The sequence below is a fragment of the Marmota flaviventris genome, chromosome 1, assembly GCF_047511675.1.
Source record: "Marmota flaviventris isolate mMarFla1 chromosome 1, mMarFla1.hap1, whole genome shotgun sequence".
Lineage (NCBI taxonomy): Eukaryota > Metazoa > Chordata > Mammalia > Rodentia > Sciuridae > Marmota > Marmota flaviventris.
Genome location: NC_092498.1, coordinates 213,777,820 through 213,796,521, shown reverse-complemented (window position 1 = coordinate 213,796,521; position 18,702 = coordinate 213,777,820). Strand labels below are relative to the sequence as shown.

Below are 18,702 nucleotides of genomic sequence, written 5' to 3'. Positions count from 1 at the left end.
TCACTGTGGTGTCCAAAATAGCATATATCAATAAAGAAAATATTTTTGGTATTTAATTACTAACCCAACTTCCTTTACTTTTTACATTCCCAATTCCTTTACATGTCCAGGAAAATTTCAGATGATTGAGTTGGAGAAGACTGTCCTGGAGTGTTAGTGGATTCAATATGAATACTCCAGTGTTCACTGTAACATTTCCTGTTGCTGTAGTTTAAAAACCCTTCTTTACTGGATTCAGAAAAGGTCCTTGCTAACTGACAGTCTCCAACATTATAAATGCCTGTTCCATCTTCCAACATCCAGTCTTCTAATGTGATTATTGTTAGGATGGGTATTCAGCACTCTAGTTTTGTGACAAATTATGTTAACGTCTGTACGTTGAGGGGGCTTCCATTCAGAAACTTGGTATTCCTGGTTCATCATGTGTTATTCTTTTAAAATAAATATAAATGTGTTGTATTGGACCTTGCTACTCAATTTCATGTGTATGTCCAGGCAAGTGGGAAGTTTCAAGCTTTCCTTTTATCTTATGTTAGAGATTTAGGTCTCATTACTCATTATACAGCCAACATTTGTGTTTGTTACACAAATAACAACAAAGAAGGGCATCCCTCCGAGGTGATGTTGTAACTGGGGTGCCCCTAGGATACTTATTGGATATTGCTTTTACCTCCTTCTCCAGCAGATACACCAGGTACATGGAAGCAGAGAACCACACAGGCTTAACACAATTTCTCCTCTTGGGCCTCTCAGAGGATCCTGAACTGCAGTCCTTTCTGTTTGGACTGTTCCTGACCATGTACCTGGTCACAGTGCTTGGGAACCTGCTCATCATCCTGGCCATCTGCTCTGACGCCCACCTCCACACCCCCATGTACTTCTTCCTCTCCAACCTGTCCTTGGTTGACATCTGTTTCACCTCCACCACGGTCCCCAAGATGCTGGTGAACATCCAGGCAAAAAGGAAAGCCATCTCCTACACAGAGTGCCTCACTCAGGCATATTATTGTATGATTTTTGTTGGAATAGATGTTTTACTACTGACGATAATGGCGTATGACAGATTTGCAGCCATCTGCCATCCCCTGAACTACATAGTCATCATGAGCCCTCGGCACTGTGGCCTTCTGGTTCTGATTTCTTGGTTTATCATATGCTGGGTGTCCCTGATTCATATCCTATTGCTGAAGCGGCTGACCTTCTCTATGGGCACTGAAATCCCACATTTCTTCTGTGAAGTGGCTCAGCTTCTCAAGGTGGCCACCTCTGACACCCTTGTCAACAACATCTTTATGTTTGTGGTGGCTGTTGTGCTGTGTACGATTTCTGTCACTGGAATTCTCTTCTCTTACTCTCAGATTGTCTCCTCCTTAATGAAGATGTCCTCTGTGAGCAAGTCTAAAGCCTTTTCCACCTGTGGGTCCCACCTCTGTGTGGTCTCCTTGTTCTATGGAACAGGCCTTGGGGTTTACCTCAGTTCTCCTGTGACTCATTCTGCCCAGCAAATCTCTATTTCTTCAGTGATGTACACTGTGGTCACCCCCATGCTGAACCCTTTCATCTACAGCCTGAGGAACAAGGATGTGAAGGGGGCCCTGCGGAGACTCCTTACCAGAGCAGCCTCCTGAACCTGATGGATAACTGACCTCAGAGTCAAGTGGACATTGTGTGCTCTGAAGGCAAGTGTTGTGAATTTCAACGTGTTGGCTACTTTTCTCCCACGAATGCCAAGTTGAATTTTTTTGTACTCCAGAATCACCTAGGCACTTGCTTCTATGTAATTTTGTGTTTGTTTTCCTCAGTAGTGTTCCATTTTAACTTTTCTTCCCATGGTCATGATGTATGGTCCAGTTTGGTAATTTTTTTAACAGATATTCCTGAGACTTCCTACATGATGTAAATCAACTACATTAAGTGCTGACATGGTTATCTAAAAAAACTAGTGCTTGAAACTTCGTGTTCTTCACCTTAATTTAATCTCTCATTTCATCTAGAAGCAATGAAAATGAAAAACTTCAGTGCAAAATGTTTACCTCATTAGATCTGTGCTTATATTTTTACTCACATGACTTCATTTGATCCTGAGTCACTTCTTGTCTGTATTTTCTGTAATTCACCCAGTTTCTTTGAGGAAGAGCCTGAGAATTGGGTGCGTGATATTTCAACATCTGGAACCAGATGCTGAGCCCATATTCCTCCCTTTGCTCTCCTACTTTTTGTAAGAATAGAGATTGCATTTTTAACATTATCACTGTAGTCTAGCTTTGAATATGACTTCTCTGATTTGGCTCATAGTGATATGATACTTGGGAAGACTCTGACGTTGCTACATTATTTGTAATCCTTGTTTTTCTCCTTACCTCCATTTCTCTCTTCTTTCATTCCTTCCTTCCTCCTTCATTCTCTCCTCCTCCTTCTCTTCTTCATTTTGACTGTTTTACTGGTAATGTTAACTTACTCCACTCCTTTTTATTGCTAAATAATATTCTCCTGTGTGAATATACACAGAAGGCAAGCTGTTTTTCCTTCTATTTATCAATGGCCATTTGGATATTTACTATCTTTTGAACAGTGCTTCTGATAATTATGTGCACGTGTTTATCTATTTGAGTACAGCCATGTAACAGGTGAGAAACTGCATATACCATGGTTGCCCCACAGCATTGCATTTATTCATGTCCTGGCCATCTCAGTTTGTGGAGTATCCTCTGAAATGTTTTTACAATGGGGAAATCACCTAACAAAGCTATTCTTAGATTTTACAGGGGCTGTTAAGCAGCAAATGACTAAATTTGTTTTCAATTGTTATATTAATGTTCTCAGAATGGAATCACTGTGTCATATGGTCATTGTGTGTTCAATTTTTTCATGAATAGCCAAATAAAGTTTGTATTCTGATGCATACAGATTCTAATATCTTCATATCCTTTCCAATACTTGTGATTTTCAAAAAATTTAAAAGGATAGCTTTGTATTGGCTGTGGATTTGTCTTGTATTTTGCTTTTGATTTGCATTTGACGAACTGAGCTTGCTTTAGGGGGATTCTTGGTAGTTTATATGTCTTCTCTGCAGAAATCTTATTTTAACCCTTGCTCATTTCGCAGTGTAGATGTGCATACTTTTGCTCCTACCCTGTCAGAGTTCATCATAAGTTGTGGGTACTTGACCCTTATTAGATACGTGTTTTGCAATATTTTTCCCTTTCTATATTGTCTTTCCATTTATTTCAAGTGTACAATTTAACATCATTAACTATATTCATTATGGTATACAATAGATCATTTGAGATTATTTCTCTTAGGTGAATTTTGGTGTTCTTTCACAAACACCTACTAAATCCCTACCCACAGCCTCGGGCAGCCAACATTTTACTCTGTCTTCTTGAGTTGACTATTTTAGATTCACATGTGAGTCCTTGTGGTGTGTGCCTGGCTCATTTCTCTTAACTGAATGCCACATAGGTTCATTCATGCTGCCCGAAAGGAAAAGATTTCCTTCATTTTATTCCTGAATAGAGTTCCTGTGAGTATACCCACCACATTTATTATCTAATCATCTCATTATAAGCAGTTAACTTGATTTCATATCTTTGCTATTGTTAATCACACCATGATAATGGGAATGCACATACATTTTGGCATTCTGATTTCAGATGTATTAGACATACATGCAGTAGAGGGATTGCTGGATCATATGGTAATTCTACTTTTAAATTCTTGAGGAAATTCCATAATGATATTCAATGGCTGCACCAATTTATACTCTCACTAGTAGTGTTAAATAATCTCTTGTTTCCAAATCCTCCATGATGCCTGCTATCATTCATCTTTTGGGTGAATGATAACAAGTGTGAAGTGATATCTCATGGTGATTTCAATTTGCATTGCCCGTTTGATCAGTGCTGTTGAACACTGTTTCACATTCCTGTCAGTAATTTGTAAGTCTTCTTTTTAGAAATGTGTATGCAGGTACTTTGCCCATTTATAATTGAGTTATTTATTTATTACTATTAAGTTGTTTGATTTCCATATAATTTAGATATTTTTCTCTTATCCAATATACAACTTAAAAATATATTCTCCATCCTGTGGATTATTCTTTTATCACTTCAATGCTTCTTTTGCTATTTGGAGGCCTTTTTCAATTTCAACTTTTGTTGCCTATGCTTTGGAATTTATATGCAAAATTATTTCCTTTACTTGTTTTCTTTGAGTAGCTCTACTTTTTAGTGTCTCCAGCAAATCTCTATCTTCAAATTGGGAGTATGATGCACTAACATTCATGGAAGTAGAAGAAAATAAAAGTGAATGTCATTTGAAGAGTCGGGTTTCCTTTTCTCACCAGGAATCTTGACTATATTCTACGTTCTCTTTGCCAGGTTTGAGGCATGGTAATATACATTGCCAATTTTTTTAAGCTGACATAAAAATTGTACATAGTTATGGGTGATTATGTGCTGTTTTCATGTATGTTAACCCATTGTGTAATGGTCAAATCTGGTGAAACATATCTAAGTTCCAAAACATTATTTTTGTTGTTGTTGTGAACACATTCAAAATCATTTCTAAATTTTTATGTTATTAGTTAACAAATCAATGTGTGCCATTTTTGCAAATCTATTGAATAAACATGTATGTAAGGGAGAATTCGGTCTTCCATAACAAGAATCTGATACTATTTCCTTTTTGTCCTGTATTTCCTTCTACACTACTGGTGTGTGGTTCTTATTCCTTTGTGATGTATGTTTTTGTTAACATGGATAAGACCACAATTCTAATTTTTCTGTTAATTTAATATATGCTTGTATATTAAAAACTACTGGTCTTGACCAAGTTCCTTGGTACATTTGTACTGTCCTCTAATATTTTAGCATGTCTAACAAGTCTGCAGTAAAAGTGTTTTCCAAGTTTTCATTAATCTCAGGACTTCACTAAAGATGACATGCTCACAAATAATCTCATTTGATGGTGGACAGAATCCAGGTTTTTGCACAATGGTAGACAGAGGACTTCCTTAGTTTTAACAACAAGGGACTCTCACGAGGCATCTCGTGGCATAGCAGCTGGCTTCCATCAGTGTGAGCCGGCAGGTGACAGGGAAATAGAACCAGTCCTTTACCCAGACATTGGTCTCTAAGCACCCCAAGATTATGGCAATGTCCCTATGCTTTTAAGGACGGTCCCCCACTCATCAAGATACCAATCTTTCAGAAAAGAATTCCCTTCAACAAAACTGGAAAACAGTCCTATCAACATCTTTTCTGTAGTAGGTATTTCTACAGATGCAACCATGAACCTCCTTGATCTACAATGGAAAAGAGTCCCCTTGGTTCTCTCCTAGCCACAGGGTCTGACTACAATACCATGTTAAGCTTCAGTCATCCTGAGCCCCAAAACAAGTGTACATGTTGATATCTGATTTTTCACTCATCATGAAAGTTCTCCTCTCACTCCAGGTGTATTATCTTTAGATTTTACTTGTGTGTGTGTGTGTGTCATCACCTAATGAAGTCTTTAAGAAAATGTATTTTGACCTGTTTTTATTGAAGTCGATAAAATAAATTCTCATACAACTTTGACAATTATAGTTCTGGGAAACCTTCCACATTTCATCCATCACAGACTCTTGTGGCTCATTGTGACAAACGTGTGCATTAATCCTTCTCTGAGCAATATAATGAAGCCATATTACATACCCTAATAAGCTGTATGTGTATGGAAGAAAAGTTTCTATTTACTGTGCATGCATACATATTGAGGTGAATTTGACAGGAACAAAGAATTACAAAAGCATTAGCATGAAGCTGCATTGCACAGGAGTATGTTTGATGTTGAGACATTTTGCTATATATGAGTGTCAGCAAAAAATTATAAAATCGCCATCATTCCATAATGAATAGATAGGATTAGACCCTAGACTCTGCACCATAGGATAGTGTACAAACATGTTGAATGAAACCAAGGACAGATATGTTTGTGCAGTAAAATTGGTCAATTATAGTACTTTTCCTAATCTTCTCTCACATAATGAATGTTCTTAATAGAAACAGAGCCATCCTAAATTCTGACATTTTTTGATGTGCATGACAAATGTCTATCATCAGTCTTTTACTCCTTTATTATTTGTAGAATTTTTCAAACCTCACCCACCATTGTATGATTCTTTGCCTTGCAAGTACTGTTTAAGAAGTCTAGATCCTCTTAGACAGTCACGATGAAATATATGCAAATTTTACATGTAATCTTTAAGAAGTACTTAGAGATCTTCTTAGAAATTTTCAGTTTCCAGTAAAGAAAAAAGTTACTGGGTGTATGAATGTCAAGTTCTCTTTTCCTTTTTTTTTTTTTTTGTAAGAGGGTAAATAATTTTTAACAGGCATGTACATTTTGCATTTCACCCTTGATTTCCTTCACCTAAGTACCATTAAAAGTGGGTATTTTGAGGCCATGATAGTTCCAAAATGTGCCCCAGTCCACTCAGCTAATAAAAATTTTCAGTCGATGCTGAAAATAAATTCAGTCGATGCTGAAAATAAATTCTGTCCCTTGCAGACAGAATCCTGCAAGGGAGATGTCTGACAGATCCATTGGCGAGAGCACAGTGGATTTGGAACTGCTCATATTTTGGCTAGACACATCCCAAATCAGAAGATGAGGGAGCACATAGTTTTAATTGGGTAAATTTATACTTTGTACCACAATAAGAAAAAATTGAGAGACTCCATAACTTTAGAGTAAAGAAATTTGATAAGGCATTGAAACAATAACCAATAAAAATAGTGAAAATAAATGGTGGATGGATCATTTTGCAAATTCGATTCCACAAAAGTGTGTTATCATAATATTAACACTGTGTGATGAAGTAAAAAATATTAGAACTTAGTAAATGAAGTGATATATATATATATATATATATATATATATATATATATATATATATACTATGAACATCTCTATTTGTTGAAGATGAAATTTCTTGAGATCTTTGCTTTTTAGATGTCTAGATATGCAGTGGTAAACCAGTTTGGTTTTTGATCAAAAAAGATTTAGGTTGTCTGCGATGGTGTTTCAGATCACCATAGTTATAAAGCTGGGTGCACACAAATGTCAATCATAGTGATACACATTTATACTCTTCAATTTTCAATTAATATACCTGAGTTTTCATGCTTGCAAAAATGTCTTACTATTAAATAGTTTGTTGTATAAAGTGATTTATGAAGTGTTATGTTTTACTATGTTTCTCACATAAATTGCTTTTAAAATGTGAATGAATGTCTTTTAAAGACTTGCAGACAGACAGAAATGAAAGAAGTGAAAAGTCCACACAGATTTCCTACAGAGTAGATGAATATACTGGAAACAATTGTGGGCCCTCATCTTCTCTTTGTCTTCTTCCTCCATTAGTGTGAGGAAGTCCTTAGAGACTGGAGGAACGAGGAACAATTTGGCTAATTACTTTATTTTTTACTTTATGTTTTATTGATATACAGAAAGATGTAATTCATTTTGGTATATTCAGTATATTTGCATATTATATAGCATAATTGGTCAAATTCACTCTGAAATTCCTCCCTTTTTCCACCTCTCCTCCTTCCCTGTCAGTCCCCTCTTCTACTTCATTGATCTCCCTACTGTTTTCATGGGATCTCTCTCCCCCACCCCCTTATTTTGCTCCAGTTTTTTCACATGATACTCCCTTGACTTCCTGAGGCTGGTTTATTTCACTTAGCATTATGTACTCTACTTCCATCCATTTGCCATCAAATGCCATAACTTCATTCTGTTTTATGGCAGAGGAAAACTTTATTGGGTATATATACCCCATTTTCTTTTCTTGTATTTTCTTTTCTTTGCCTTCTGGTACCAGTGGTACCAGGGATTGAGCTCAGGGTGCTTAATCAGGGCCAGTTTTATTTTTTTACTTTGAGACAGGGTCACACTACGTGGCTTAGGGCCCCAATAAGTTGCTGACGCTGGCTTTGCTCTTCTGATCTTCCTGCCTCAGTGTCCCAAGATGTTGAGTTTACAGATCTGCTCCATCAAGCCCATCCTGTACCACATTTTCTTAACCCATTCATTTGGTGATGGACAGATGATTCCATATATTGGCTACCATGAATTGCAGTGCTAAAAACATCGATGTGGCCATATCATTGTAGTATGTTGATATGATATATTTTGGATGAATACCAAGGAGTGGGAGAGTGGGTCATATGATGATTCCATTATTAGACATTTTTTTTGAGGTGCTGGATATTGAACCCTGGGCTTTGTGCATGCTAGCAAGCAATCTACCACTAAGTTGTATCCTCAGCCTCATTCCTACTCTTTTGAGGAACCGCTCCATCACTTTTCACTGTGGTTATACTAATTTGCAAACCAAACAACAATACATAAGGGAATATTTTCCCTCACATTCTTGCCAGCATTTATTATTTTGTGTATTGTTGATAACTGCCATTCTAAATGGAATGAGGTGAAATTTCAATATAGCTTTTTTTTTTTTTTTTGCATTTCCCTGATTGGCAGAGATATTGAATGTGTTTTCATATCTATTTTGTCCATTTGTATTTCTTCTTTTGAGGACTGTCAGAATGCTTCTTAATTTTTTTTTATTAAAAATAATTTTGGGCTGGGGATGTGGCTCAAGCAGTAGCTTGCTCACCTAGCATGCACGGAGCGCTGGGTTTGATCCTCAGCACCACATAAAAGTAGAAATAAAGATGTTGTCTCCACTGAAAACTAAAAAATAAATATTAAAAAAATTCTCTCTCTCTCTTTAAAAATAATATTCTTTATGGATATGAATTTTGTTATCTCCTTTTCTTAAAAGAGTAGGTTTTATTTTACTGAGATATGTATATTTTATCTCAAAACAGTCTTTGAAAACTGTTCAGTTGAGCATTGCTAAAGCAGGTCTGTGCCAAAGGAGGTGAACAACACAGAAACCAATAATCAAAGATTTCTAAGAAGCCTGGCTTCATTACAACTGTTGTTAACAAATTATGGATTTCAAAGGCAAATTCAAAATACACAGAATTCTGAGTAACTTTATTTCCTCTTCAATCATTTTTCTTTTCCCAAAGATGTACAAGGAACATAGAAGAACAAAATCTAACACGTGTCTCAGAATTTCACCTCATGAGACTCTCAGAGGACCCAGACCTGCAGCCCCTCCTCTCTGGACTGTTCCTGTCCATGTACCTGGTCACAGTGCTTGGGAACCTGCTCATCATCCTGGCCGTCAGCTCTGACCCCCACCTCCACACCCCCATGTACTTCTTCCTCTCCAACCTGTCTTTGGCTGACATTGGTGTCATCTCCACAATGGTCCCAAAGATGCTGGTAAACATCCAAACTCACAGCAGAGTCATCTCCTATGTGGGCTGCCTGACACAGATGTCTCTATTTACCATTTTTGGATGTACGAATGATCTGCTTCTAACTGTGATGGCCTGTGACCTATATGTGGCCATCTGTCACCCCCTGCAATATGCCGTCATCATGAACCCTCGCCTCTGTGGCTTCTTAGTTTTTCTTCCTTTTATGGTTAGTCTTTTGGACTTCCAGCTGTACAATTTGATTGCTTTACAATTCACCTGCTTCAGTGATTTGGAAATTGCTAATTTCTTCTGTGAACCATCTCAACTATTTTATCTTTCTTGCTATTATGAATACAAACAAAAATAAGTGTTGATGAGGATGCAGGAAAAAGGTACACTCATACACTGCTCGTGGGTCTGCAGATTGCTGTAGCCAATATGGATAGCAGTATGAAGATTCTTGGAGAATTAAGAATGGAACCACCATTTTACCCAGCTATCCCTTTCCTCAGTCTATACCTCAATGACTTAAAAACAGCATACTACAGGGACACAGCCACAACAGTGTTTATAGTAGCTCAGTTCACAATAGCTAAACTGTGGGACCAACCTAGATGCCCTTCAATAGATGAATGGATAAAAAAAATGTGACATATATATACACAATGAAATAGTACTCAGCAATAAAAGAGAATAAAATCATGGCATTTTCAGGTAAATGGATAGAGTTAGAGAAACTAATGCTAAGTAAAGTTAGCCAATCCCCAAAAACCAAATGCAGAATGTTTTCTCAGACATAAAGAGGCTGATTCATAGTGGGGTAGGGTGAGGGAACATGGGAGGAATAGACAAACTCTACATAGGGCAGAGGGGTAGGAGGGGAAGGGAGGAGGCAAGGGTTAGAAATGATGGTGGAATGTGATGAACATTATTATCCAAAGTACAGGTATGGAGACATGAATGGTGTGAATATACTTTGTATACAACCAGAGATATAAAAAATTGTGCTTTATATGTGTAGTAATATGTATTATAATGCATTCTGCTATCATATATAAATTAAAAAATCAATAAAAAATATAAAAATAGCTAGAGGTTTTTTTTTTGTTTTGTTTTGTTTTTTTTTTTCTCTCAGGACTTCTTAAATAAGTGTACTTTATAGATGGTGTAGGACTCCAAGAAAAATGGGAAATATTGTCCATATGGATGAAAAATGTCTTCATGCTTTCTTGTAAGATAGTGAGTAATGTTTTACTCCATGGTATACAAATATAGATGTGCCAATAATTGATATCATTTTGTTATGTTTTGAGATATAGATGAATGTTATTCATTTTATGTGCTTAACCTGGTCAAGATATTGTTGTGTAAAACTAAGAAAACACAAAAATAGTGATTCCACATTGAAGCATCTGAAGTCCTAGATTGAGTTTCTAATCAATTCTAAGAAAAGGATGAAACACATAATGAGATTAGAGAGTCCTGCTGTGCAGCCTCCACAGGGCACTTTTGATGTCCCTGTTCCTCAGGCTGTAGATGAAGGGGTTCAGCATGGGGGTGACCACAGTGTACATCACTGAGGACACCACCACATCTTTCTTGGGGGAGGATGACACAGCTGAACGAATGTACCCTGCAAAGCCTGTTCCACAAAATAAGCAAACAACTGAGAGGTGAGAGCCACAGGTAGAGAAGGCTTTGTACTTCCCACCTAAGGAAGGGATGCTCAGGATGGAGCATAAGATTTTACAGTGAGAGAAAAGGATCCCTGAGACCTCAAAAAATCCAAAGAGGCCACCAGAAAAAGTATATGACTATAGTATTGGTTATTCTATTAGTGCAAGAAATTCCCTCTAGGTTAGCTGGTGCTACATGTAAGGGCCAATTCCTAGGTCCGAATCTACTAGAAAAGACAGAAATATCAGCACCTGTGTTGAGAATACCCTTGAAATTTTTATGATTAATTTTAAGTTCCAATAAAGGGCGCTCTTGCCCCACTAACTGAGACCAGTAAACTCTGTCTGGCGGTTTAAAAACTGAATTTACTTGCCGGTGTTTATCCGAATCACAGGGCAATAAAAACAATTGGGAAAATGCATCCTTTGGAGTAAGCCTTAGGGCATAATTGGACCTTACAGTAACATTTAATTGTCCTTTACAATTTGAGTCTATCACTCCAGGTATTGCATCAATGGCTCCTTTTAAATTATTATGTCCCAAATTTAAACCTATAGTATTATTAGGAAGTGGCCCGAAAATCCCAGTAGGGATTTGTTTTGGCCCTGATTCAGGATTCAATTCAATTGTCGTTGAGAGTCGTAAGGAAAATGTCTGTGATTTATGTTCCAGTAAATATCCAGTCTCTTGACCTGAAATTATACTCTAATGCTTGCCATTGATCATTTGATTTCACCAAAGTCAGACTATTCTACTTTCTGACACACAGCTACATGAGACCCTTTCTTTATAGATATCCAATTTAATTCAGCATATTGATAAAATTCCGTCACATCAATTAATGACCCATCTATGAATTCCTCACACAGAGTCCTCTGAGCCATGGTGGCTGCATGGATTGGATATGGAAGGTGGCCAAGGACATCCATTCTCATCTCACTCATCAAGTAGAAAAGAACAGAGGGATGAAGCACATTTACTTAAACATTCAGGAACCGTGAACATAAGTTAATCTGAAGGAATACATTCTGCATCAAGATGAGTTCTTTCTAGAAGAATGGAAATCAGAAGCCACCAGGGACATTGTTGAACATGTGATATGATGGCAATACAGGAACTCTAATGATGAAAGAGCAACTAGTTTTCCTTCTTCTGACTACAAGTCCTGGAATGGCATGGTAGAATCTTCAGAAATGCAAATATCAGAGCCAATTTTTATGCCCTTGTCAAGTATGGAGGAAATTTTGCTCAGGCTTTGTTGTTGTGATGAGTTCTGGACTATGCTGGAGAGCACAGCAACATCTCTACAGCCTTGTGAGGTTCTTCTTGGAACTCAAGAATTAAGAAGGCAGCTTTCACACGTGCTAACTGAGCCTCACTTCTCATATTCATACCATTTCCTACACTCATCCCCTTGAGTGCGTCCTAGGACCCGTGTTTTGCTTCCAACCAACAACATTACAATTTGAATGAGGTGTCCCCAAAGCTCCTGTGTTACTGGAGGAATATTAAGAGGTAAAATGATTAAATCATGAGAGTTATAGCCTAATTAGTCTATCCTAATGTGAATGGACTGACTGGTAACTCTAGGCAGGTAGGTCAAGGCTGCAGGAGGTGGGGCACTGAATGAGTTCATTTGCAGTAAAACCTCTTCTCTTTTTCCTCTCTTACTTCTTCACCACCTATAAATATAGCAGTGCTCCCCCACCTCCCCTTCCATCATGATGTCCAACCTCACTTGTGCCCAGAGCAATGGACTCAGCCAACTGTGGACCAAATCTCTGTACCCATGAGCTCAAATAAGCTTTCCTTCCTCTAAGTTGTTCTTGATGGATATTTTGGTCACAGGAGCAGCAACAATCAAACCGACTAACAGAAACTGGCAAAAGGATGTAATATCACATCTGAGATTATAGAATAAACACTGGATTTTAATTTGTGTCTGGCTGTTGCTCTGTTACGTGCTCACTAGCTCTCATGGAAGCCAGCATCCATGTTGAGAGCTTGTCCTGAGAGATTCAAGTGTCAAGGACCAAGACAGTCTTTCATCCACCAGCCTGAAGGAACCAAATCCTAGCACCAGCCCTGGGAGTGAGCCTGCAAGCAAGAAATGCACCCATAGGCCCTCTTCTGACTGTGGAGCCTTGAGGTGAAGCAGCCCTCTCCAACACCTTGATTACAGACTAGGGTGATACTCTGAATCACTGAAGGGTCGGAGGAGGTTGTAAGTAGTGCAAAAAATCAATAGTTTCCTAATACCACACATATATCAATTAAAAAGGCATAAAATAGAGGAAATCCTGTCATTTACATCCATCAGAATAAATTTGAAGAATAGTTATTAAATCAAAAGAGCTAGGCACAGGGAGATGAAATCTCCATGATCTCATCCATCTCTGTATTGGATGAAGTTGATCTCATAGAAATAGGTAATAGAATGGAGATTCCCTGAGGCTAGGACAGTTGGGAGCATTGTTGGAAAATGTTGGGCGAAGGATACAAAATTCTAATTAGAGATGAGGAATGAGTTCAAGAGATCAGATGTACAGCATGGTGACCACAGTCAATGATGGTATAATGTACTGGAAAATGCTGAGTGGATGTTAAGTGTTCTCCCCACAAAAATAACTGTGAGATTATGCCTATGTTAATTATCTGGGTTTAGTCATTTCATGATATATGATTCTCATAGACATGTTGCTCAAGTTGAACATACACTTTTAACTAAAAATATGAAAAATACATTTGAATAATTTAAAAATTTGGAAACATTGAAGAGAAAGGACTTATTTTCCTTCAAAATGTTGTGGACATCATATTAAACATAACATCTCAAAAGGATCATCTAAGGAGGCATGATCAGAGAGAGACTGATCCTGAGATTGGTTCTTTGTAGAAATTAAACATTCCTAAGAGTAAATCTCATAGCTTTAAAATCAAACTTAGGGGGAAAAAAGAGGTTTTCCTTGGAATAAAAAAAAAGAAATTACATTCACATCGGTCTAAATGAAAACAAAATTGACTGAAAAATTTCCTATGTGCTCTCTTCTTTGTATCCCAAGGGAGCTGAATTGCTTGTAGAGTAGAAAGAAGACAGAACAATTTATTTAATGAGGAACTCTGAGAATTCAAACCCTGAGGCAGTAGACAATTTAATAATGCTCCTGGTGCCCCTTACAAATAGTTATCTAATCACATCCTGTATAAAAAGCCTGTACCCTTCTTAGTCACAGATTGTGGCAAAGAGAATGCTTCAGTGACAACTGCTCATGAGAGCTGGTGTCCCCATCAGGCTGGTGGAGCAGGCAGGAGAGAAAGTGGGACTGGGCTTTGATCTAGGACCATAATGCCCAGGAAGCACCCGATTCCTCTAGGCTGTGAAGTTCCTCTAAAGGAACTTTAGTTTCCATTGACAGGTCTCTTCCAGCTGTTCTTCTGCTTCTCTTTGTACTCTTGGGATCCACCTCAGGACCAGTGTGTGCTTTGTTTTCTTTTGTTTCTGTTGATCCTCACTCTTCTCCACTCTTGCTTGTAATTGTACCCTCCTGTCAAGTTTTCTGCCTCCAATTCCTATTTATTAACAACTCACCAAAGACCTCTTACCTACCTTGTTCCAAGTGTGACTGGAGTTTTCCATTCCACTTTCTATTTTCACCAGCAGATCTGTCTCTAGTTATCTGTCTCTTACTAATTCTGTATTTTTATAGTTATTGTCTCACTTTAGTGTTCACAGCAGCATCTACCAAGAACAGCGTCTGCTGTTTTTTTTTTTTTTTCAGATGTTTATTAATCTAAATTCCTCTCCTCCCTTTCCCAATTCTTCTGAAAGCTCAGGAAAAGATCAAATGACTGAAGTTGGAAGAGGCTGCTTTGGCATGTTCGTGGATCTAATACAAATCTGTAGCATTTGAAGATAACATTTCCTTTTGGCTATTTTTTGAAAACTATCGTTTTTTACTGAGTCAGGAAAATGTCCATGGTTTTTCTGTTTGCAGGCTGTCTCAGTCCTGGATGGTAAGCACAGAAATGCCTGATAGTGTTTTTCAAATGCAGTTTTAACTGTGATCATATCTAGGATTACTATTAATTGATCTGTTTTTGTATGGAGGATGTTAACAAACTTCCTTATAATGAAGTTTCAATTCCTAGAATCATTGATCCTTTTCATCATGTGTTATGCTTTTAAAATAAATATAAATGCATTGTATTTAATGTCATTACTCCCATTTGTGAATCTCCAGGCATGTGACAGGCATGATATCTTCTCCTTTATGTTAGAGGACACATTTTTATTTCAATCTTTGTTATGTCTCCAACAATTGTATTTTTTCACTACTGAAAATGTGGCTGGTGTAGCATGTGAGTCCCTGAAAGGTAAATGATGAGCCAAAACCATCACTACCTCAGGGCCTCAAAGAACGTGAATCTGCCTGGGTGACAGGATAATAAATCAGTTAAAGGAAGCTTTAATTGGTCTCACACTTGTCCTTAATGAGCCTCATCCCCAGTTCACCATCACCAGGCCTCTCAAAGCCTCTCTTATGCTGAGTTGACCACACCACAGGACAACTACACATTCTCACCTCTTAGCCTAGAAGGCTTCTTCCTTCCTCACCTCCAATGATTAACAATGACTCTTCCTTCCTAATTGATGCAGTTATTACTATTTCAGAGAAGAGTCTTCTACCTACCTTCACATACTAAATTGGTCTTCAGTGACGTTTCTCTGACTTTAATTAATTAAAAACCTGTGGGAATTCATAACATTAACATTTTTGTGTCAGAGAGAATGTGATAATTAATTTTTAACTCATAATTTTCCAATAAACATTACAGGATTTTTAAGTTTTTGAAAATTTTAATCCATTATGTCTATCATCTATTTTGATGATCACCCATTCAAGCAGGGAGACATTATCCTGCCTTGTATTTGATTTTAATGGTGGTATCCTTTATTTCCTTCTCTTATCTACATAGTTCAAAGAGGAAATGTTGAATTGATAATAATCAGAATTGCATACAGATGGCAGCCACAGTTAAAAGTGATATTGGTTCATGATAGAAATGCAAGGAAGACCTATTAAGGTCGTAAGAACATAATTTCACATTTATGAGAGTCCACTGTATATCACAGAGACCACTGGAGAAAATTAAATCATTTTAATTAATTTAAATGTTCAGTCCTACCATGTAGTTAGCATTTATTTCTCCTACTGCAGAGGTGACATATTTGCTTTTAAGAGAATTAGACTTTTTCAGGACCACAAAGGTTGTAGGATGGTGGACTAAAATTCAATTCTTAGAATTCCATCTCAAGAACCCAATAAATGAGAACTCTGTAGCCCACCTTTGGACACTTACATATGCAGAGTAATTATAATTAAAAGGATGATCATAATTATAATAATAGCTATCAAGTATTGAAACTGCCACCATGAATAGAGGCATTTTTAAACCATACCAACAATGTAACAATAATAAACTCATTTTAAATGAAAAAAAAATAAGGCAATGACAGTGAAATGTCATTTTGATTTTGTTATAAACAGTCAAATCATAAAAAGATGGTATGTATGTTAATCACTAATGTGGAGGTTTTCCAAAAAAGCAGTACATCTAGAGATCATCAGAGAGCCTACAAGGAATGTCTGGGGTTATGTTGGAATGGCACTATAAAATATAACATTAGTTGATGTCCATAAATTCAAAATTCAAATGGAATTATTAACAAAGGACATTGCTGAGAAAGAGAAGAAATTGATGCTGCATTAAAGGAAGTGTGGATGCTTATACACATTTAAATGAGAAATGAGCTGCCACCTCGTGGAGGGAATCACTGTGATTGCCAAGATCAAATAGAAGGGTGATATTAAAAGGTGGTAAATACCCGAGGTACAAAGTTATTCTTTATTGAACATGCATTTACCTCCTTTCTCAGCAGATTATCAGCTACATGGAAGCAGAAAACGACACAATTCTGACACAGTTCCTCCTCCTGGGCCTCTCAGAGGATTCTGAATGGCAGCCCTTTCTCTTTGAGCTCTTCCTGTGCATGTACCTGGTCACAGTGCTTGGGAACCTGCTCATCATCCTGGCCATCAGCTCTGACTCCCACCTCCACACCCCCATGTACTTCTTCCTCTCCAACCTGTCCTTGGCTGACATCTGCTTCATCTCCACCACGGTCCCTAAGATGCTAATGAACATTTACACACAGAGCAAAGATATATCCTACATCGAGTGCCTCACTCAGACATATTTTTTTACAACTTTAGTTGGAGTGGATAATATTCTGTTGACAATAATGGCCTATGACCGCTTTGTGGCCATCTGCCACCCTCTGAAATACACAGTCATCATGAACCCCCGGCTCTGTGTCCTCCTGGTTCTGATGTCTTGGCTCATCCTGTTCTGGGTCTCCCTGATTCATATTCTACTGCTGAATCGACTGACCTTCTCCATGGGCACTGAAATCCCACATTTCTTCTGTGAACTGGCACAGCTTCTCAAGGTGGCCAGCTCGGACACCTTTATCAATAACTTGTTTGTGTACCTGGTGACTGCCCTGCTGGGTGTGTTTCCTGTCACTGGGATCCTCTTTTCTTACTCTCAGATTATCTCCTCCTTACTGAGGATGTCTTCCATGAAGAAGAAGTCTAAAGCCTTTTCCACCTGTGGGTCCCACCTCTGCGTGGTCTCCTTGTTCTGTGGAACAGGACTTGGGGTTTACCTCAGTTCTGCTCTGACCCATTCTGCCCAGGCAAGCTCTATTGCCTCAGTGATGTACACTGTGGTCACCCCTATGCTGAACCCCTTCATCTACAGCCTGAGGAACAAGGATATGAAGGGGGCCTTGAGGAGACTCCTCATTAGAGCAGCTTCTAGACCTTGATGGATCACTGACCTCAGAACTCAGGAAATGTTGTGTCCCCTGAGGTACAATGCACTTAATTACAATATCTTAACTCTTTTTCTACCCTAAATTTCATGCTTAATTTCTTGTATTCCCAAAGCTCTAGCGACTTTCCTTTTCCAGATATTCATTTCTTTTTCCTCTTCAGCAACCTCCCATGTTAATTCTTCCCTACCCATGGTTCATGAAGTCTCAAGTGTGTCATGTTGTCTAACAGGCCTTGCTGAGATTCCAACATGACAGCCAGCACTTATATCCCATGCTGAGATGGATTCCTCAAAAATTGTTGCTTGAAGTTTCTTGACCTTACTTTGGTTGTATCCCTGTTTTCCCTGGAAGAAAATGAATGAAAACCATCACAGCCAAGTGCTGACAATACTCGGAGTGTGTTTGTCCTTTACATGCATGGCTTTATTTAATCCTGAAAACATTGCTTGGGGGATGGTCTATGAAATTTGCTAACTTCTGAAAAGAAACTGAGCTTGGAATTCTTGCTCACCTGGAACATGGCACGGAGCCCAACTCCTAGATTTGGTAGCCTCATTTTTGTAAGAATGGTTGTGTTTCCACATGAAAGCTGGAATCCAGTCCTGAAAGTGAGTTTGTCCTTTGCTTTCATGGTGACATAATGTCTCTGAAACATTGTTCATCATTTGTGATCTTTGCTTTCCCCTCCCTCCCTCCCTCCTTCCCTTCCTTCCTTCCTTCCTATTTTTTCTTTCTTCTTTGCTTCCTTTCTTTCTTTTTTCCCTCCTTCCCTTATTTCTTCTTTTCCTCCCTTCTTTT

At 38.0% G+C, this 18,702-nt stretch overlaps 1 protein-coding gene across 1 annotated transcript; it reads left to right on the top strand.

Moving 5' to 3' along the window:
* Positions 1-698: 698 nt before the first annotated feature.
* On the top strand, positions 699-17,895 carry LOC139705220 (olfactory receptor 7D4-like). Its single transcript, XM_071610135.1, has 2 exons — positions 699-1,192; positions 16,953-17,895. Exons 1-2 carry the CDS (start codon positions 699-701, stop codon positions 17,893-17,895), a joined length of 1,437 nt encoding a protein of 478 aa, XP_071466236.1.
* The last annotated feature ends 807 nt before the right edge of the window (positions 17,896-18,702 follow it).